The sequence below is a fragment of the Mercenaria mercenaria genome, chromosome 2 (assembly GCF_021730395.1).
Source record: "Mercenaria mercenaria strain notata chromosome 2, MADL_Memer_1, whole genome shotgun sequence".
Taxonomy (NCBI): Eukaryota; Metazoa; Mollusca; class Bivalvia; order Venerida; family Veneridae; genus Mercenaria; species Mercenaria mercenaria.
The window spans coordinates 43,358,415-43,378,024 of NC_069362.1; the positions used below are offsets into that span (position 1 = coordinate 43,358,415).

At 34.8% G+C, this 19,610-nt stretch overlaps 2 protein-coding genes across 3 annotated transcripts in view; one reads left to right on the forward strand and one right to left on the reverse strand.

Moving 5' to 3' along the window:
* The window catches only part of LOC128555037 (intraflagellar transport protein 56-like), a 28,569-nt gene extending 19,434 nt beyond the window's left edge, over positions 1–9,135 (forward strand). For both annotated transcript variants that reach the window (XM_053536401.1, XM_053536394.1), the window contains 6 exons: positions 96–184; positions 735–818; positions 2,914–2,983; positions 4,535–4,641; positions 6,184–6,317; positions 6,818–9,135. In XM_053536401.1, coding sequence (XP_053392376.1) covers positions 96–184; positions 735–818; positions 2,914–2,983; positions 4,535–4,641; positions 6,184–6,317; positions 6,818–6,932 — 599 coding nt within the window. In that variant the 3' untranslated portion in view covers positions 6,933–9,135. The remainder of the gene's footprint in view (positions 1–95; positions 185–734; positions 819–2,913; positions 2,984–4,534; positions 4,642–6,183; positions 6,318–6,817) is intronic.
* A 3,014-nt stretch (positions 9,136–12,149) lies between these two features.
* On the reverse strand, positions 12,150–18,409 carry LOC128555048 (uncharacterized). Its single transcript, XM_053536408.1, has 2 exons — positions 17,713–18,409; positions 12,150–14,454 (listed from the first exon to the last, which is right to left on the reverse strand). The coding sequence occupies exons 1-2, from the start codon at positions 18,220–18,222 to the stop codon at positions 14,113–14,115; spliced, it is 852 nt and encodes a 283-aa protein (XP_053392383.1). The 5' UTR covers positions 18,223–18,409; the 3' UTR covers positions 12,150–14,112.
* Positions 18,410–19,610: the final 1,201 nt, after the last annotated feature.

Sequence of the window (19,610 nt, forward strand, 5' to 3'; positions counted from 1 at the left end):
GAAAGAAAATAGAATCCCATTTGTTATTGTGTGTGTGTTTTTTTTTAAATCTTTCAACATAGAGACAATAGTACAAGTTACATTTTGTGTTTCAGATACAATTCCTGGTAGACAGTGCATGGCATCTTGTTTCTTCTTGCTGAAACAGTTTGAGGACGTCCTCATTTATCTGAACTCCATAAAGGTGAGACTTTATATTATAGTCATTTCAGTTTCACTGTTGCAAGAATGCTGACAGCTAAGGAAAAAGTGCTTTTGTCACATATGATAATAATTTTGTAAATGTTACTCTGCCAGATTGGTGTTCTGGTTAGACATTATTGTGTTGCTATAGTTTAACCTCTTTTGATGACATCTCTGCATGTCTCCAAGTAAAAGGCAACTTTTTATATTCTCCGGTGTAAAAGTTTCTTAATTAAAGCAACAACCTCTGAACAATAAAAATATTTGGTCCTCCCTGAAATGTTGCTCCCTGGAGGTTGTATTGTATTGTCCACAGATCTGAAAACTTTTGACTGAAGGATAGGCAGTTTTGAGGGTTTTCTATAGTTCTATTGTCTAATTCTGGTTGTGTTAATTTGTTCACTGCCATTTTAGCAATAGGTGTTTGTATCTTCGTTCAGTTCAGGTTTTATTGGTACATGCATTTTTTTAGAAATTTCAGATTGATTGCTTAAAATTCAATTTGTATTGTATGATGTAGGACATTAGAAGATTTTTGTTTTATTTTTCAGAGTTATTTCTACAATGATGACACATTTAACTTCAACTATGCTCAAGCAAAAGCTGCTGTAGGCAACTTCAAAGAGGCAGAGGAGGTAAAGTTACCTTATATTTACATAATAAAACACATGATTATATTATGATGGTTCTTACAAAGGAGCTGTGGTGAAGAGATCTTTAGGTAATGGAATTGTTAGCTAAAGATGAAAGGCTTGTGTCTTCAGTGAATCTGTGTGCTTGACATTACATCAGAAGTCATAAGTCTTCGATTTTAGACTTTTAAAGGAAGTGCCTTTTAGCAGAGGCTGGACAAAACCACTAATCAGTTTGTAAAGACAAGTAGAAATTAGTTTTGAGCCAGTGGAAGTTGCTATAATAAACAGCCTGCAGGACAAGTGTGATTTTGTATCCCCCCCCCCCCCCCCCAAAAAAAAAAATAAAAACAGTTTCAACTAAAATAGATTGATGGAGAAGCTGAATAGCTACAAAATCTTCAATGGAAGTTCATCTGTCATTTGTAATTAAAAGCTAAGGTCTGTCCCAGTCTGTAATATACCTTGTTTTCATCGCATTAGCTTGATGCTTGTAAGTCCAGAACTAGATTTCTGTCTGTAAAATTCATTTTTAGCTCGACTATTCAAAGAATAGTCTAGCTATTCTACTCACCCTGGCGTCGGCGTCACACCTTGGTTAAGTTTTTGCATGCAAGTACATACAGCTATCATTTAAAGGCATATAGCTTTAAAACTTATTTATTCTTTTTCTAGTTCAATTACCAACCTCACTGAGTCAAGTTCCATAACTCTAACATGTATTTTGACCAAATTATGCCCCCTTTTGGACATAGAAAATTCTGGTTAAAGTTTTACATGCAAGTTACTATCTCCAAAACTAATGCAGATATTGAATTGAAACTTCACATGTGTCTTCGGGGTTATAAAACTAGTTGATAGCACCAAGTCCCATAACTCTGACCTTCATTTTGGCCAAATTATGCCCCCTTTTGGACTTAGAAAATTCTGGTTGAAGTTTTGCGTGCAAGTACATACAGCTATTACTAAAAGGCATATAGATTTGAAACCTATTTTTTCTTTTTCTAGATCAATTACCTACCTCACTGGATCAAGTCCCATAACTCTGACATGTTTTTTGGCCAAATTATGCCCCCTTTTGGACTTAGAAAATCCTGGTTAAAGTTTTACATGCAAGTTACTGTATCCAAAACTAATGCAGATATTAAATTGAAACTTCACATGTGTCTTCAGGGTTATAAAACTAGTAGATAGAATCAAGTCCCATAACTCTGACATGTATTTTGGGCAAATTATGCCCCCTTGTGGACTTAGAAAATCATGGTTAAAGTTTTGCGTGTAAGTACATACAGCTATTACCAAAAGGCATATAGCTTTGAAACTTATTTATTCTTTTTCTAGGTCAATTACCAGCCTCACTGGGTCAAGTTCCATAACTCTCAACATGTATTTTGAGCAAATTATGCCCCCTTTTGGACTTAGAAAATTCTGGTTGAAGTTTTACATGCAAGTTACTATCTCCAAAACTAATGCATTATAAAACTAGTTGATAGCATCAAGTCCCATAACTCTGATATGCATTTTGGTCCCCCTTTCGAACTTAAAACTCTTGATATTTAACATTTTGGGTAATAATTTCCTGCTTCTGTGACAATATTTCGAATAGTCGAGCTTGGCTGTCTTACGGACAGCTCTTGTTCTTTAAGAGAATAGCAGGACAACTACAACTGTCACCGGATGATTAAAAGTCCTTGGCTGGTTGTTCTGCAGGAAAACTTGCTTTCAAAGAATTTGTTGATGTCTGCATTTAGTGATATTGTCTTTCTTCTTTTTATAACAATTAGTTGGCAACAAAAGGGTAACAGGGCTGAATTAAAAGTTAGCCAGTCATTACTTAATGAATGATGTATTATCTGGGATATTAATTATTTCTGGAGGAAAAAAAACGCAGTAAAAGAAGTAGTTGCTCAAAGTCGAAATGAGATGAACAAAAGCCTGAATATCCAGGGTTTGGAGCAACCAAAACTGAGAAAACAGCTGGGGACCATATGAGTTGCTTTGGTTAGCCCTGGGGTTCAAGCCCTAGATGTTGAGCAAGAGATATTTCAATATACTAGGCTGAAAATATTTTACTTATCCCTGTGTCTACATTTTTCAGGTGTTCTTGTTAATACAGAGTGATAAGATAAAGAATGACTACACATACCTTAGCTGGTTAGCTAGATGCTGTAAGTATTGTTTCCTGTTTCGTCGCAAAATATTTGAGTATTTAACCTATTACCTGCAGGCGGCAAGTTATTCTGCCTTTGTGGCCAGTGCAGACCAAGATCAGCCTGAACATCCGTGCAGTCTGATCATGGTCTGCACTGTTTGCCATTCATTCAGTATTTTTTTGGTAAACACCCCTTTTAACAGTTAATAGTACTGTCCAAATTGAAAGATGGACAAGTCCATTATAGAAATTTAGCAGGCTAAGGGTTAAACTAATTTCTCTGGGATTGAGCAGTGTGTGAATACCAATGTCCAGTGTTAAGATATAATGGATTGTGAAATTAATTACTCACACATTCCTCTAAAATTATCAACAGTCTTTTGAATGTGACTTTAAATTGGGGCTTTACTCCTTTAATGTAAACTTGTGTGTCTTGACAGCTGCATTAGCATTCAAAACCTTACATTATGGGAGATAATGGGCAATATTATCAAGTTATTTAACATTGTTTTGTACAATACGGTAATATTTTTTGACAAATGTCTATTTGAAGAAACACCAAAATATATATAATTTGCTATATATATTGTACATAAAAATGTTAAATTATAGTTTCATTCTGTGCTTATTTTTCTAAGTAAAATATGGAAAAAATGTCACACCAAGACTTTAAAGTATGAATGTTTCTCATTGCAGAGTTGGTGCAGCTATTCGGCGCATGCGCGGAATTATTATCAAATGGAACGCACGGCAAAATACTCATTTTTTTGCATGTCCGCATGCATTTAGTGTATAATGTGCATAATATATTGACTAAAGGTTAGGGTTAGAATCACCATGGTTACAAAATATATACATTTAAGGTATTTTTTTTCAAATTTAGTTAATCCAGTATATACCGGAGTCTGTAATATATCACGGGCGCACCAACTCTGTATTTAGTCACAGCCTTAAAGTATATACAGAGGCATCACATCAGGTGCTCATTTATGTTGTTATTTATGCAGATTCTCTCATGGGTCAGTGACTTTCACTGTGTAGTTAACATTGCAATCAAAGTTGTTGCATAGCCTAGGAAATATATTGTACCTATCTTAGTAATATGGAAATAAAATGTGCAGTCACATGGTACAAATGTGAATCACTGAATGAAATAGAAAAATGGGGATGTAGTCTGATAATAGTATTCACTGGATTTAAACCTTGCATCCCTTACTATAACATTTGACACTTGATCAAGTGCATCTCTGTCCAATCTTCCCCTTGATTTGTAATCAGCCAAATTGAATGAATATGGGATTTAGGTTTTTCGTAAATATTTAAAATAAAAAATTAGTGTTTCAGGTGTGATTGCACTAATATAGGATGTATGAACTTAACCCGTAGCCTGCTGCCGGCAAGTGATTCTGCCTTTGCGACCAGTGCAGACCATGATCATAGTCTGCATTGTTTGCTATTCAGTCAGTAAATTTTCAGTGAATTTAGCAGGGTAAAGGTTAAGAAGGGAAAAAGAAATGAATTTTTAGACTTGAATGAAAGTTTGAATGTTGTCGTTTTTTTCTCTCAGATATTATGAACAGGAAAGCCAGGCTGGCATGGGAGTTGTACCTGAAGATGGAGACATCAGGAGAGTCCTTCAGTCTATTACAGCTTATAGCCAACGATTGCTACAAGGTTTGTTTAAAATGTTGCCAAGCTGAGTTTCTGTTTTATCATATCAATATAAATATTGTATATTAAAAAATATGAATTGTATTTCACATATTAATCAGAACTCATAGAAATCAAAATATTAATTTAGATTTGTACTAGATGGAAATCCAATTCCATAGCATGCCAGCGTTACTTTCAAAAATATTCAGGACAAAGTTATTGTCATTTTTGGTTCAATTAAAAAGAAAAGTGGTTAACATATATGATAAAAATGGTTATTTAAGAGTAGGGTGATTTGGGATGTAGTCAGCTCTCCTGGATTTTCAGCTTGTGTGACTTGCGTGATCCATGCCTGCCAAAATCCATTTGAACAGCAACTCGGATCAAACTACTGTTGTAATAACCCTGTTATATCACAGAACTGTTTCTAAGAGTATTCAGAGTGTATTAAGATCATTTCATTTTAGTCAAAGTTGTAACATATTGTTAACATGTAAATTTCAATTACTATTTGCCATGTTTAAAGCTAAAGGAAAATTAAACAATAAATAGACATTATTACTATGGTTTTAGGGATAATTTAGATACAGTGAAACACCGCACGCTCGAGCATCGATGACTCGAGTACCCTGGCTCACTGGAGCAATTCATGTGGTCCCGGCCGATTTCCTTCTATTTTCTATGCGAAATTACCACGGCTGGGTCGAGCATCGATAACTCGATCGCTCGAGCATGACGTCTGGTCCCTGTGTATTAATTTACTCTTTGTTGCTTCTGGCAAACTCGAGTAGAGGTGTCAAATTTTTTCACACCTTCGATGGTCAGAATTTGCCGGTTGATTAAAAATTTTCACACACCGTGAGAATTGTGTGGTCTCTTCCGCGACTATCTTAAATGTTTGTTTGTCGGTATATGTGATCTGATAATGAGAGTAATTATTGATAAAAGTTGAACAAAAGTTTTATTGATCAGATATAGATGAATAACTGATTATTTAAATCTTCTTTTCTGCGGGATCGAGAAGACTGTCATGAGATCTTAGTATTTTAATCAGCAGTTGTTTGCATGCAAATGAAGGAAATAATATAGCCTTTTCATAAAATTGAGACGATAATTTTGATATGCACTTGTTGATAAATAAAAATAAAAAGTCCTAGTTGTTTCTTCACGTGTGCCATTTACAAATTACGTATTAAAACATCTATCATAGATAACGTTTGTAATACTTTTTTTTTAAATGTCACAAGCATGTTATTATTACGCATCACCGTTTAATCTGCAAATGGTAGCGATGACAATTGATATTGGTAAAACAAACAATTTTCTTCTTATGTTGGTGAATGTTTGGGTCGCTCGAAACCATGGATAACTCGAGCATTTTGCTCATCCCCTTGCGACCTCGAGCGAGCGGTGTTTTACTGTATATATAGAAGATGCAAATTTTCCCAGTTTACAGTAAAAGATTTGCTTTTAAAAAGTACATAGTTACTGGAAAAAGAGATGTGAATTTCTTTCCAAAAGTTTCAAATCTAAATTAGCCCAGCGTTTTTATTATGTTTTTAGATGGGACAGTTTTACTATGCAGCCAAAGCCTTTGATGTGTTAGAAAGGTTAGATCCAAACCCAGAGTATTGGGAGGGTAAACGTGGAGCTTGTGTCGGTGTGTTCCAACTTATCATTGCTGGTCATGAACCAAGGTATGTGGCTTTTGCTTTAATTCAACATCATATGGACTTATTATCTGTGACTCCTTTGAATAGGCCTCTGTGGCTGAGTGGTTAAGTTTGTTGACTTCGAATTGTTTTGCGCTGGTAGCTGTGGGTTTGGACTTCACTTGAAAAATAGAATTCTTTCATGTGAGGGAACAATACATCTGGCTTATGGAAAGTCAGTAGTTCTACCCAGATGCCTGCCCATGTCTGAAACAATTCTTAGTTAGGCACCTCTATCTTCAAAACTGGAAAAGTCACAAACTCAACCCCCACCCCACCCCACCCCACCAAAACAAAAAAGGCTATTAATTAGAAACTTCTTCAGTGCTGAAAGGTAGTTACAGTATGTATGATAATCTTCAGTTAACTTTTATTATTCTAGTTTGTTTTTAATATGATGTTTGTCAATTCAAGTTCATGTCAGCAAAAGCAAGTTAACATTGAGCTTCTACAAATTATAGACAGCTCAACTTTTGCATTTTCAGGGAAACACTACGAGATGTTATCAACATGTTAAGAAATTCAAGCACACCGCAAGTAGAGTACATGGTCAGAACGATGAGAAAATGGGCAAAGGAGAATCTCGTTCCTCTACCATGATCAGCCACAACAAGTGTTCATCTATCATTTTAGCATGCTCCTCAGTGAAGAGACTGCTCTATGCATTTTTCATATATAAATAGAAGCAGTTAAGGTCTAGATTTGAGACATTTTTAGTCTCGGAGATATGCATTTCTGAGATTTTCCTTTTCTTGTCTCTGAGACATTATTACCTAACTGGTCTTCTATGGTACTGTTCAGCTGTTTCTTATTTACAACTATCGATTTATACACAGTTGGAAGTCTTGTGTAGATATACAAAAATCAAAACAGTTGAAATTTCTTCTAGTAGAAAATATATTTGTTATTAAAGGAAAATCTGACAGCTGTTTGAACTGCTGTTTGGTGTAAACATGTATGGCATATCAACATTATAAAAGCTTCTGTTTTGACTTTTTCCACTTTGGATTACATTGGATTATCTGCTGTACCTCTATCCTGGTTTTGTGTCAAGATAAAAAACCAAAAAAATAGAAAGTGGAAAGATTGTAATCTACTTGTGGCATTATTTGTAAGGACTTACCATTAAGAATGTCTACTGTTCACTTGGCTTTATGCCAGAGACTGATTAAACTTGCGAACTTTGGGTATTAACATTGATAACAAAATATGAATAAATTATAGGTCAAAATGATACACTTTGAAATTATTAATATTTGTAGGGGACTAATTTTTGTGGCTGCATCAATCCTCAAATTTGGTCCCAAAGACCAAGCTAAAGTCATGTTAATGAATGCTTGATAAGTAAAAGATCCTCATGAAACAGCAATTTTGGACAAAACCACAGAATTTCATGCCCACAAATTTAAGTGATTTCACAGTAGTCTGTTGTGTGCTTATTTAGATGGTGCAAGTTGGGGGACAGGCTGCTGATGGCTGTATATATATTCAGATTTTGTTTGAAAGACAGTCTGCGGACAACCATATATTTATTCAGATTTTTATAAGAAAAAAGTCAGCTGCTTTTATAACGTTGGAATTACAGTAACACGTTATATAGTTATAAATTAGGGAGTTGTATCACTGGGGCTTGAGGTTTAGATAAAAACATAGTTACCTAGAGCAAGCTCTTTCTATATTTTAAGTGACTGAACCTTTGTTTAGCTCAAAATAGCAGTTAAAAATATTGTTTGCACCTAAACACCGGTTTTTGGTTAAATGTTACATCCATTCATCAACCAGGCTGAAAATTAAGCATATCAAAAAAATAAACTGCTGATAGAATATTATAAATTCAACACTGGCTGAATATAATTGTCTTATTTTTATAGAGACCATTTTCAAATAGTTCAAGCTTTATTAACCTTGAATGATTATATTTCTTATATGTTCAGACCATAGTCTTGAGGCCTATATATTGTTGGATTATCAATACTTCATCTCATGATTGTAAACTGATCCCTGTGTGACTATTGTCCTATGGTTTTATTTCATGTCTTTGGGTTCGATATCATGTGACATCATTACCTTAAATCATGCATCTGTTGAAAGGCTGTGATATAATAAAATCTCATTGATTTTTATACATCCTGAGGTTGTTTTGTGATACCCAAATAAAAGTGTTGTATTAAGGCAAAGTAAGTGGTACATAGACCTTCTTTGGCATTTTTTGAACAATGGACATTGTGTGTTATTTTGACAGAAAATATATAATGTAAAAGACAGTAACATCAAAAACAGTACTTTTAAATAAGTAAATACTATATAAGTTTCATAAAATAATCTTACAGAATAAAAAAAAATCATTTTTCGCCATGGTTTCCTTGAAAATGAGAAAACGTAACTTGAGAAACTAGACAGTTTGAGTGTAGCTTGAAGAAAACCAAGTATATTCATGATTATACATATCAGTATGGTGTAAGAATGATACCGTTGTTGTATATATTGTTTTTGTCTTAGTTAAGAATGATATTTATTTTTATATTCCGTCCAGTCACTTGTAAATGATCTGTTTACATTCCACCATGATAATTAACGTAATTCTGTTACTCTGTTAAGTGTATAGATTTTAATCCAGTTTAAGACATTTTAGATTAACTGAAACTCAAAGTTGTATGAATCATACATGATGTGAATCTGTAATGACGCTTACTTTAAAATATTGTGATATTTAGTTGTGCTGAAATTTCTTTGAAGGGGCATGATTTGTGCCCTTTGTACAGGATAACATGTTTAATTTATTGAATAAATATTGCAAATATGATCAGTCTTTTTATATATCTAAAGATGTTAATGTTAGCTGTCAGCCAAATCCTAAATTTTCCGTTATATGTTCCCAACGGGAGTAAATTAATATATAGTAATCACACGTTTTAGCTTGAGCATTGCTCAGATAAGTTATGATTGCTCGATGTCTGTCTGTCTGTCAAATTTAGCTTGTGTGTGCGATAGAAGCTGTGTTTTTCAAATGATCTTCATGAAATTTGGTCAGAATGATTGCCTTGATGAAATCTAGGTCAAGTTCGAATATGGGTCATCTAGCATGAAAAACTAGGTCAAATCAAAGAAAACCTTGTGTATGCAATAGAGACTGTATCTTTCAATTGATCTTCATGTAATTTGGTCAGAATGGTTGCCTTGATGAAATCTAGGTCAAATTCGAATTAGGTCATCTAGGGTCAAAAGCTAGGTCACTAGGTCAAATCATAGAAAATCTTGTGTATGCAATAGGGACTCCATTTTACACAGGATCTTCATGAATGATCAGAATGTTGGTCTAGATGAAATCAAGGTCATCTGAGATCAAAAACTAGATCACTAGGTCAAATCAAAGAAAAACTTTGTGTATGCAATAGGGGCTGTATTTTTCAATTGATCTTCATGAAATTTGATCAGAATGATTGCCTTGATGAAATCTAGGTCAAGTTTGAATATGGGTCATCTGGGGTCAAAAACAAGGTCAAATCAAAGAAAAACCTTGTGTGTGCAATGGGGACTGCATTTTACACCTGATGTTCATGAACTTTGATCAGAATGGTAGTCTAGATGATATCTAGGTCAAGTTCGAATAAGGGTCATCAGGGGTCAAAAACTACCGGTAAGTCACCCGGTCAAATCAAAGAAAAACCTTGTAGCAGTAGGGGGTCAAGTTCCAATATGGATAATCTGGGGTCAAAAACTAGGTCGCTAGGTCAAATCAAAGAAAAACCTTGTGTATAAAATAGGGACTGCATTTTAAACTGGATCTTTTGAAATTTAATCACAATGTTTGTCTGGATGAAATCTTGGTCAAGATTGAATATGGGGGCTGCATTTTTCATTGGATGTGCATGAAACTTGGTCAGAATGTTTGTCAGCATGAAATCTCAAATGAATTTTTATATGGGTCATGAGGGATCATAAACTAGGTCACCAGGTCAAATCAAAAGAATAAGTTTGTTTACACCCTAGGGGACACATTTTTATGCCCCCCGGCATCTACTGATGCGGGAGGCATATAGTGATTGTCCCGTCCGTTCGTTCGTCCGTCCGTACGAGGTTAACCAAATGGGACCGTTTCGTCTAGCTTCAATACCTTTACTAGAATGACTTGATACTAATGCAGATGTACCCTGTGACCATTCCTCATCTTCAGACATCACCTGACCTCAGTTTGACCTTGAACTTGACCTCGTTTTGGACTTTGACAAGGATGCCACCGGGGGCATCAAGCGTTTATTGAACGCAGCTTCTTGTTTATTCTATCTTCATAAAACTTGATCAGAATGTTTGTTATTATGAAGTCTTGGATGATTTCAGATTTGGATCATGCGGTGTCAAAAGCTAGGTCACTAGGTCAAATCAAAGGAAAGGCTTGTATACACTATATAGAGGCCACTTTTTTGCTCTAATCTTCCCATAACTTTGTCAGAATGTTTGTTTTCATGAAATTTTGGAATTCGAATCTGGGTCATGTGGGCAAAAAAATAGGTCGCTAGGTTAAGTCAAAGAAAATTCTTGTTTACACTCAAGAAGCCGTGTTTTTTGGTCCAATCTTAATGAAAATCGGTCAGAATATTTACAAGTCTCCATGAAATCACTTGGTAAAATATGTTTACACTGTTATGGTGTGTTACTCAGGTGAGCGACCTAGGGCCATCTTGGCCCTTTTGTTCTTAGTTAAGTTGGTATATCTGTATGTCCTTAGTCTTTCTGACTGAAACAGTGTGCGCTTCGGCTATAACTTGGAAACGATTCAAGGAACTTAATGCACTGACATCTGTTTGTAATCCTGTCAGATTAGAATTCCTATGTTTCTCGACTAGATAAATTGACAAATCCTGTTGACATTACATAAACAAAATACATTTCTTTCAACAAAGTGTGTCTTAGTCGAGGGTATTGTATGTCTTTTAAGGTATTATTCACCATTTAAAGCATAACTGTGAAGTGGTAAAGAAAAAATGTAAGGAGATAACTTGTGCTTCTTGCCATCGCGTATTATCAAAATTATTCAATTATCACATTTTCCTTGATCCCTTGACAAAATATAGTTAAGTATCATTTACTTACCAGTGCTAATAAAATAATTTTTGGTTTAAAAAAATACACTTATTTTGGATAGAAATTGCGATCTTGCGATGTTAAAAGATTGTTGGCCTGTGTGGATGTTGCTTTGCATTTGTTAAGGTGCAGGAGACTGCTTTGAGTCACTGCAAATGTCAATTAATTATAGTGTTACGTTTTAGAGACTTGGCTAGTTATTGAAATAAGTTGGTCACAGAAAAGAAAAATGTCCAATAAGATTGTATATAAAGTTGGTCTACGTTAACCCTCCAAGTACATTCATTTATCAACTTTTCAATTGTTTTGTCATTATTTTGTGGTATTTATTTGGTACCATGCACTGCCTTTCAATTGAAGAAAGCAAATTCTGTTGAACTAACTGTGCCACGCTTCGTTTGATAACAGAGATTTAATAACAACACAAAATGTTCAAATATTTTATGCAATTTTAATAAGTTTGTAACGTTACAATTATAACTTCAAATGTACAACATAATTGAGCCGTGCCATGGGAAAACCAACATAGTGGGGTTTGCGCCACATGGATCAGACCAGCCTGCGCAATCGCGCAAATTGGTCAGGCTCATGTTGTTCGCTTTAAGCCTAATGAATTGAGAACTGTTAGCGAACAGCATGGATCCTGACCAGACTGCGCGGATGCGCAGCTGGTCTGGATCCAGCTGTCGCACACCCACTATGTTGGTTTTCTCATGGCACGGCTCAATTATATACTCAAAACTTCACAATATGACATAAAACTGCTAACTTGAAAAAGTGTTGTCTACAAACATATATGATATTGTTTGTATACATGTGGCACTGAGAAGAAATACATACCATGAAAGGTGAGTTACATTTCATACGTTTTCAAAAAGTTACAACAAAGAATGCTTTAAAGAGTACACGGTCACCAGGACAAATACGCTAGATTGTATATTTGTTTAAATCCTTAAATTACTAGTTAATGAAGAGTATAAATATTTAAACCATACCATGTCCAAAGGTACCGAATACGTCAGTCAGACTGGTGATATTTTTTGTGATTGAAGTGATAATTATAGATGCATCCATGTTCCAAACAAACTTGAAAAACTGGTGCGAACAGATATCTGATGTTTTAAACCAGTATTGAATTTTTATATAATATTTTTTATATATAGAAAATAATTTTGTAGAAAGAGCAGGGTGGCCAATATGCGCGACTTTCCGGCAACGTACACGAGGGAAAATCAGATGACATTTTTGCTTATAACTTTCTTATAGAATAAAAATATATAATAAACTGATGTTATTAAGATAAAATTGTGCCAAAGACAAAAACGAGTTCTCTTCTAGACCCAAAGCCTCTACCAGATATTTTCAATGCTTTCTTCGAACAAGCCTCGGTGTGCAAATAACCTACACATTTGGTCCATGAAGGGCGAAGTGTTTGAGAGAAAGTATTGAAAATTTCTGGTAGATGCTTTGTGCCAAGCAGAGCCCTTGTTTTCCTGTCTTCAGCGCTTTGTTACAAGTAATAAGAAGATCATTAGCAAAGATGTTACCCGTTTCCCCCCGTGAAGTACTGAAAAGTCACGAGGGTTGCAATTGGTCACCCTGTAGGAATAGCAAATAAGAAAAAAATCATTACGTAATTAATAATACAGTTTTGCTCCTGTATTCTGTCAAAACTATGCAGGACAGTTTCTGGCCATGTTAATCTGACAAAAATTGTAATGTGAATACGGACGCATACCCGTTAGAAATAATTTTCTACGTACATGTACATGTGCATTGAACAATATTTGTAAGCACCGTGACATTAAGTTGTGATCGATAAATTACTTATATTACCCTTTCGTAATGCAATTATTATTTTGCAACATCTTACCTAAACCACCGCGAAATATCGAAATATAGGCACCAGTTGCTAAAAATGATGTTTTGTCCGCAAAAATCTGTGTTATAAGTAAGAAGTCAATGTGGTGAAAATTTAGCTTCTATAAGCAGGTGACTGCTAAAGTTAGGTGGAAACCTGAACAAAATAATTCCGGAAGTTTGTTGACATATTGTTTAAGATAAGAGTCCGTTCAACACAGGTGACTGTTATGATAGTTTCACATGCATAACAATTAGTGACCGTTTTATATTAGAAATAACTGAAAACCATTGGGCACTGGAGAATTTCGGCACATACGCAAATGTTAATTGCTTACGAAATAAAGTGCAATGTTTAGACTAAGTATAAACACAACAGATATTTTACACGTGCGTGGCATTTCTAACATTGAAGAAGAAACATCTATCAATTGTAAGAACTCTTTTTGAACAAAAATGTTCAAGTTGTGCACTAAAATCGCATTTGTAACTATGATCCTAGTACTATTTATTATTAAGTCTAGTTTGGACATCTGTCATATTTGAATCTAGTATATTGTGGTAAATGAATTTTGCAATAAACACATAATACAGCCTAATAAATGCATATTTTACACTTTTTTATATTCCAAGACGTCTGAATAACTTCTGTTAACTGCTTTTGTACACTTTTTCTTTCAAATCCAACGCGTATGAATAACATGCAGTAAATGCACAATTTTGCATTGTATTATTTCTATTCAGACCATTTGAAAAACACTTCTAATAAACTTGGGTTTTACACTCACATAAATCCATCATATCTGAATAACTATTTTTTTTTATATAAAATCATATTCTATACGTCGATAAGAGGGCCTGGTTTACTCGCCATTATTTTTGACAATTCGTTCATGTTTCTTTTTACCTTATATCTAAAGACCCACGGTAAGTCTCGTTTAGGTAAATACTTTTTCGGTCGTGGCAGGTAACTTAGGTCGTCAAATTCAAAAGTCTCTGGGTATATTGTCATGTTTTCCTGTGGCGGTGCTGTTCTCACGGATTCTGGGGTCTTGCGTATGGATCTGTGTGAATGTCGTGATGAGCGAGAAATGCTTCGGGATTCAGACTTCGGCCGCACCTCTGAGTAGGCCGTCGGTACGAGCTGAAGTGGGCTAGGTTCCGAAGGAGGTGGCGGTGGCTGAAATATAGAAATGTTGAAATGTTAATAAACATGACTGGGAATTCTGGGTATTGCAGTTCTTTTAAGTTCAATTTACTAGCAGTGGAACCAGTGCTCGGCGTATTCCAGCACTCGGTTTATAAATTTTCTCTAAATCCTTCAATGTAATCAAATTATATGTATTACTATTAAAGTTATTTAGAATAAAGAAAGCGTCTGAACTTTTAATAATACTCGTAAATAGAATAATCTTAAATGTCTTTGGCTGAAAATGAATTGGCGGACCAAGTGCTGTTTGGATTAGTTCCTACGTCAAAATGCAGACGCTAAAATATTAAATTTACCTGATCTATGTCATCATTTTCAGATTACGTAAAATACAGTTTTCAAAATCACTTGTTTAGCATTCATAAATGTATTACGTTACACAGAGTTTCAGGTCCCACTATTTATAGTTTGGTTGGGAAAATTCTGCAGGACAGTATTTAATTTTCGTGTCTTTTTTCATATCTAATTTGAGCCGTGCCATGAGAAAACCAACATAGTGGGTTTGCGACCAGCATGGATCCAGACCAGCCTGCGCATCCGCGCAGTCTGGTCAGGATCCATGCTGTTCGCTTTCAAAGCCTAATGGAATTAGAGAAACTGTTAGCGAACAGCATGGATCCTGACCAGACTGCGCGGATGCGCAGGCTGGTCTGGATCCATGCTGGTCGCAAACCCACTATGTTGGTTTTCTCATGGCACGGCTCATTTGTATCTCAGTAGTTCGGTAAGCATCAAATTTACACATTCACGAAATAGTGGCGCCATATTGTCATAACAACATAGAAATAGATAATAATTACTTATTTATACTCAATGAGAATCAAAAGCGAAAATAATACAAATGAAAGATATTAGTATCCGAAATTTGAAGAGCATGATCAAAAGCATGCCGTACGTTCAGTCTGACTTAGTAATAAAAATAATTTTTAATGAAAATATGATACGAATCTTTGTTCATTTAAAAGAACACGATATCGTATATAATTATCGGTACATAATGGCTGAATTGGGAATCAAAACGACATCTTAATCAATTTTGGAATAAATATTTTAGAACACTGTTGCTCACCGGTACCATATTTTTTTTTTTAAATGAACAAAGATTTGTTCACTGAATTCAGACATATTATGTACTAGGTGCTTGTTAGCTTCCAAGAAATAATGCATCTTTCCCTGTGTGTTAACAAGTATGATCAGCAGACATTTACTATAAACATGTACAATTTGATGTTGGCCTTTTGGTCAAATACACTTGTGTAAGAAATTACGGGTATATTTTATTAGACTCCATTTTGCGACTTCGGATTCCATAGAAATGGTCATTGTCTCGCTGGAGCAAATGGTGAACAATATTTGAATATGCACCAGCGCAAAACTATTGTAACTGCATACATAAATAAAGGTGCATAATTATACCATACTTCCGCACTGAGGCGACGATATGTCTTTTGAACAGACAGTATGCGTTATTATGTAAGTTGGCTCCATGAGGAGGAACAAGAATTTTGGTCATTTTATCAGGAATCATTACTATCGTAAGTGCGCAGTCACGTTTCATCCTCATTAGGTATGGGCTTCGTATACAGATAGTACCCAAAACGACTATTCGTACCTACGATGTTGACCTCGATCAGTTTTAGATTTACGAACTGGAGCAAAAAAAAAGAAAATGAACTACATGCCCTCTGTAGCGTTTGATTTCACGCTGCAAACAGCATGGCAAATTATTTCTTGTTTTCTCTGTTAACTTGTGATCAATTTTTTCTTACGTCATTTCCATTCATCTTTATAATGCCAGTTGCTGCTGCTTGCGGATACATGGTTACAACAATGAATGAAGCATTGTATTTCACAAATGCACCACTTCTACCTTTACAAATTATACCGATTTATTTCCAGCGAATGACTTAATACCATTGTGCGTAAAATACTATTTTCGTGCCTTTAAGAAAAGAAAATATTCTTAATGTTTTCTCGATTTTATTTTAAGTAAACACGGCTGACAATTTGCTATATTTCCTGACTTCAGACAATTAAGTAAATTTTAAATATTTACATATTTTTACTTTCATATTCACTCAATTTCTAAGCTGAAAAGTACACGACTTGAATATAATCTGCCAATTATTGTTAACACCTTTTCTTAAAGTAATATTTCTGGCGGTATGCCAAATAATCGTAAAAATGCATATTGCTGTATACATCCGCGGATTATTATAATACTAACTCGTCAAACTTCTTCTTAATCCCGATAATACCTAAACCTAAGACAAAATTTACATTATACAAAGATCAATACTATTTGAAATAAATGTGTTTACTATTTGACTTGAAATTTTAGCTAGTCATCCTTTAAATTTTAATTGGGCACGTATACTTTATATCAAGTTAAACTCAATAGACACTTAAATACACTTCTTTACTTGTGATATCTCTCTATGGAACAAACCGCCTGTTTCCAACCTAACACGACATCTAAGCCCGAAAAGAAACAACTGGGAAAATTAGGCTTTCGTTAAAAAAAAGGACCCACTCATATGAAACGTAATGAAATAGAACATATTTCAGATTTCTCTTTGAATTTTCAGTTAATCGTCGGAAGTAGTAGTATATATATATATTGTTGAATAGGTAAATGTCTAAAAGAGAAACTACATATCACAGTCACTATTAACTCCACTTGAGATGAAATAGTCCTTAATTTTCAATCTGACAATGACAATAATCCAAAGAGTGAAACCCATACAAAAGTAGATTTGTTAGTCTCAAATCAAGACATGGATGTGTAGTTTACAGATACTTTGCAAACTATTTTTGCGTGTAAATTTATACCAAAGGCCACTTTCTCAAAATACAAACATTTACAAATTCTGAGAGCACATCATTTTTACCAAATGTTTATGAAAAAGCCGCTTTAATCGAAAACATATATCTCAATACAGGTGGCTAATCAGAGGACTATTATACCGATAGTTGAGTTAGTAAATACAATGGTACCTAAACGAGTAGCAACGAAAGGTCCCGTAAGCCCAAATGTTTTTCTTTCAGATATTGAAATGAATGAAACTGGTATAAAAAAAAGGAATACGTAGAAATTCAAAATGATGTCAGAGCATAATATAGATGATCAAATATGATACAGACGGACAAGTATGAAGTTGCCAAATGCTTGTACTATAGTTTTATAGAAATCTCAACTGGATTTTTTTTATTGAAGAATAATTTTACCTCTGAAAAAGCTACTGTAGGCACTGATTTGTCAGCCTTTGCCGATCCCCGAAGTTTTACTGGTGGGAAAAATCCATTTATTCCTCTTCGTTTCTGTGCTCCCATTTTTTTCACATTAAATTCCACCACTTTTGGTTGTGTTGTCGGCCTCGACATGAACCTTTTAGCGAACTCCGAGGACGAACTACCCGTAAGTCCGAGCTTTTTGTTATGCGGAGCACCCATTTGATGAGTAAAATTCGGTTCCAACATATCCGAAAGCGTAAACGTATGAGGCTTCGGAGGTATGCTGCGATAAATAAGGTTCTTGGAGCTCGTACCCCTCGGATTTTGGCTCACCATTCCTCTGCTAGGGGGAGCCACACTGTTAGAGGCCGCCACGTTCGAATTCGGTTCTTCGTTAATCCCACATTCTCCGTTAGCTTTTAAAGCAGTACTGTTTGCACTAATCGGCGGTAGTTTCACGTCCGCGCTAATACTGCCGGATTTATTATGCCGATTTATATGCATTGTTGTAAAAAGACTAAATCAATCCCTTCATTTTGAAACTATTCATCTGCTTAGGTATTTTATTTTATCAGATATTTCAAACAATTCAACGCGTATTTGACAATGTGATTGCTAAAAAATTACTACCTCCGATTCCTATCGCATTGAAAGAGGTTATAACGCTTCTCTCTACCCCGATCAATTTGTTAATAAATGTGTTTTAGAATATAACATGTTCGATACTAGTATATATAGCCTTTTGAAATTGTGTCAAGTAGCGGCAAAAGCCGCATTGCCACATCCAAAAAGGTCTTTGTTTAAATAATTGGTGTTTCTTAATTGGGCTCGTCAATAACGTGAATTTGTCTTGTTTACATAAATAAATTGAACTATAAACAACCCATAGAAAAAAACGTTTAAAATCAATATACAGTGATCTATATTGGTTCTTCTTTTCATTTATCTTGTTTGTGTTTCAACTTTATATGATGAGACTTTAAACGGATACAAATCTGATTCAATGATATGTGAAATCGCGTATTGATTGGTTTCAAAATATTTAAAACGGCAATGTAGAGAGTAGACTGTAGAGATAGGGTTTGAAAAAAAAAAATGTTAATAGTTTCTTACGTGACTTTTGGGTTGTTTTATGAAAGGCATTTACCTTTTGAAAAGATGTTTTAATTGAATTGAATTGAATGCAACATGTGAAAACTGATTTAAGATAAGAAAAAGATAAGTTTGATTTTAAGTAAGGGTTATAAATACAGAAATTTCGTTTAAACGTTTTAAATCAGATACAGTAAAACTCTGATAAACTGACGCCGTGCCTTATATAACCACAGCTCCTTCAAACCTAATTCCTTCAAATAGAAGTCTGGTCTTTCTGGTCTAACTGCTACTGTCATCGTTAGATATAAACATGAAAACTCTCATTTCATGCAGAATGCATACGAGCAGTGAAACAAGCGTGACTCAACAATTCAAAACCAAAATGTGTAAACGTTGAGAAAAATACTAATACAACTTCTTTCAATTTTGACCAATTTACTGACTTTAATTATCCCTATAGGGATTTTGATGCAAATGCGCATTTCAGAACATTTCCTGTTCCTGTATGGCAACTATATATCTATTGTAAACAGTTTCGCAATTGTATTATAGAATAAGCAGATATTTATGGCTTTAGTATTTTTGCACATGCATAGTTATGTAGTTACACGAGCATTACCATCGGATATAATGGCGGTGGTGCAAAGGTGACCCACTACAGAAACTACGGTGTTCCGAAAGAGCCGTCGCACTGTCATATTGCCGAGCCCTAGAAAGCGTGAAGACGATACTAAAATAACGAGATTACATGGTATGACAGCACAACAACACATTTGCGATATCATAATACTGTAGCA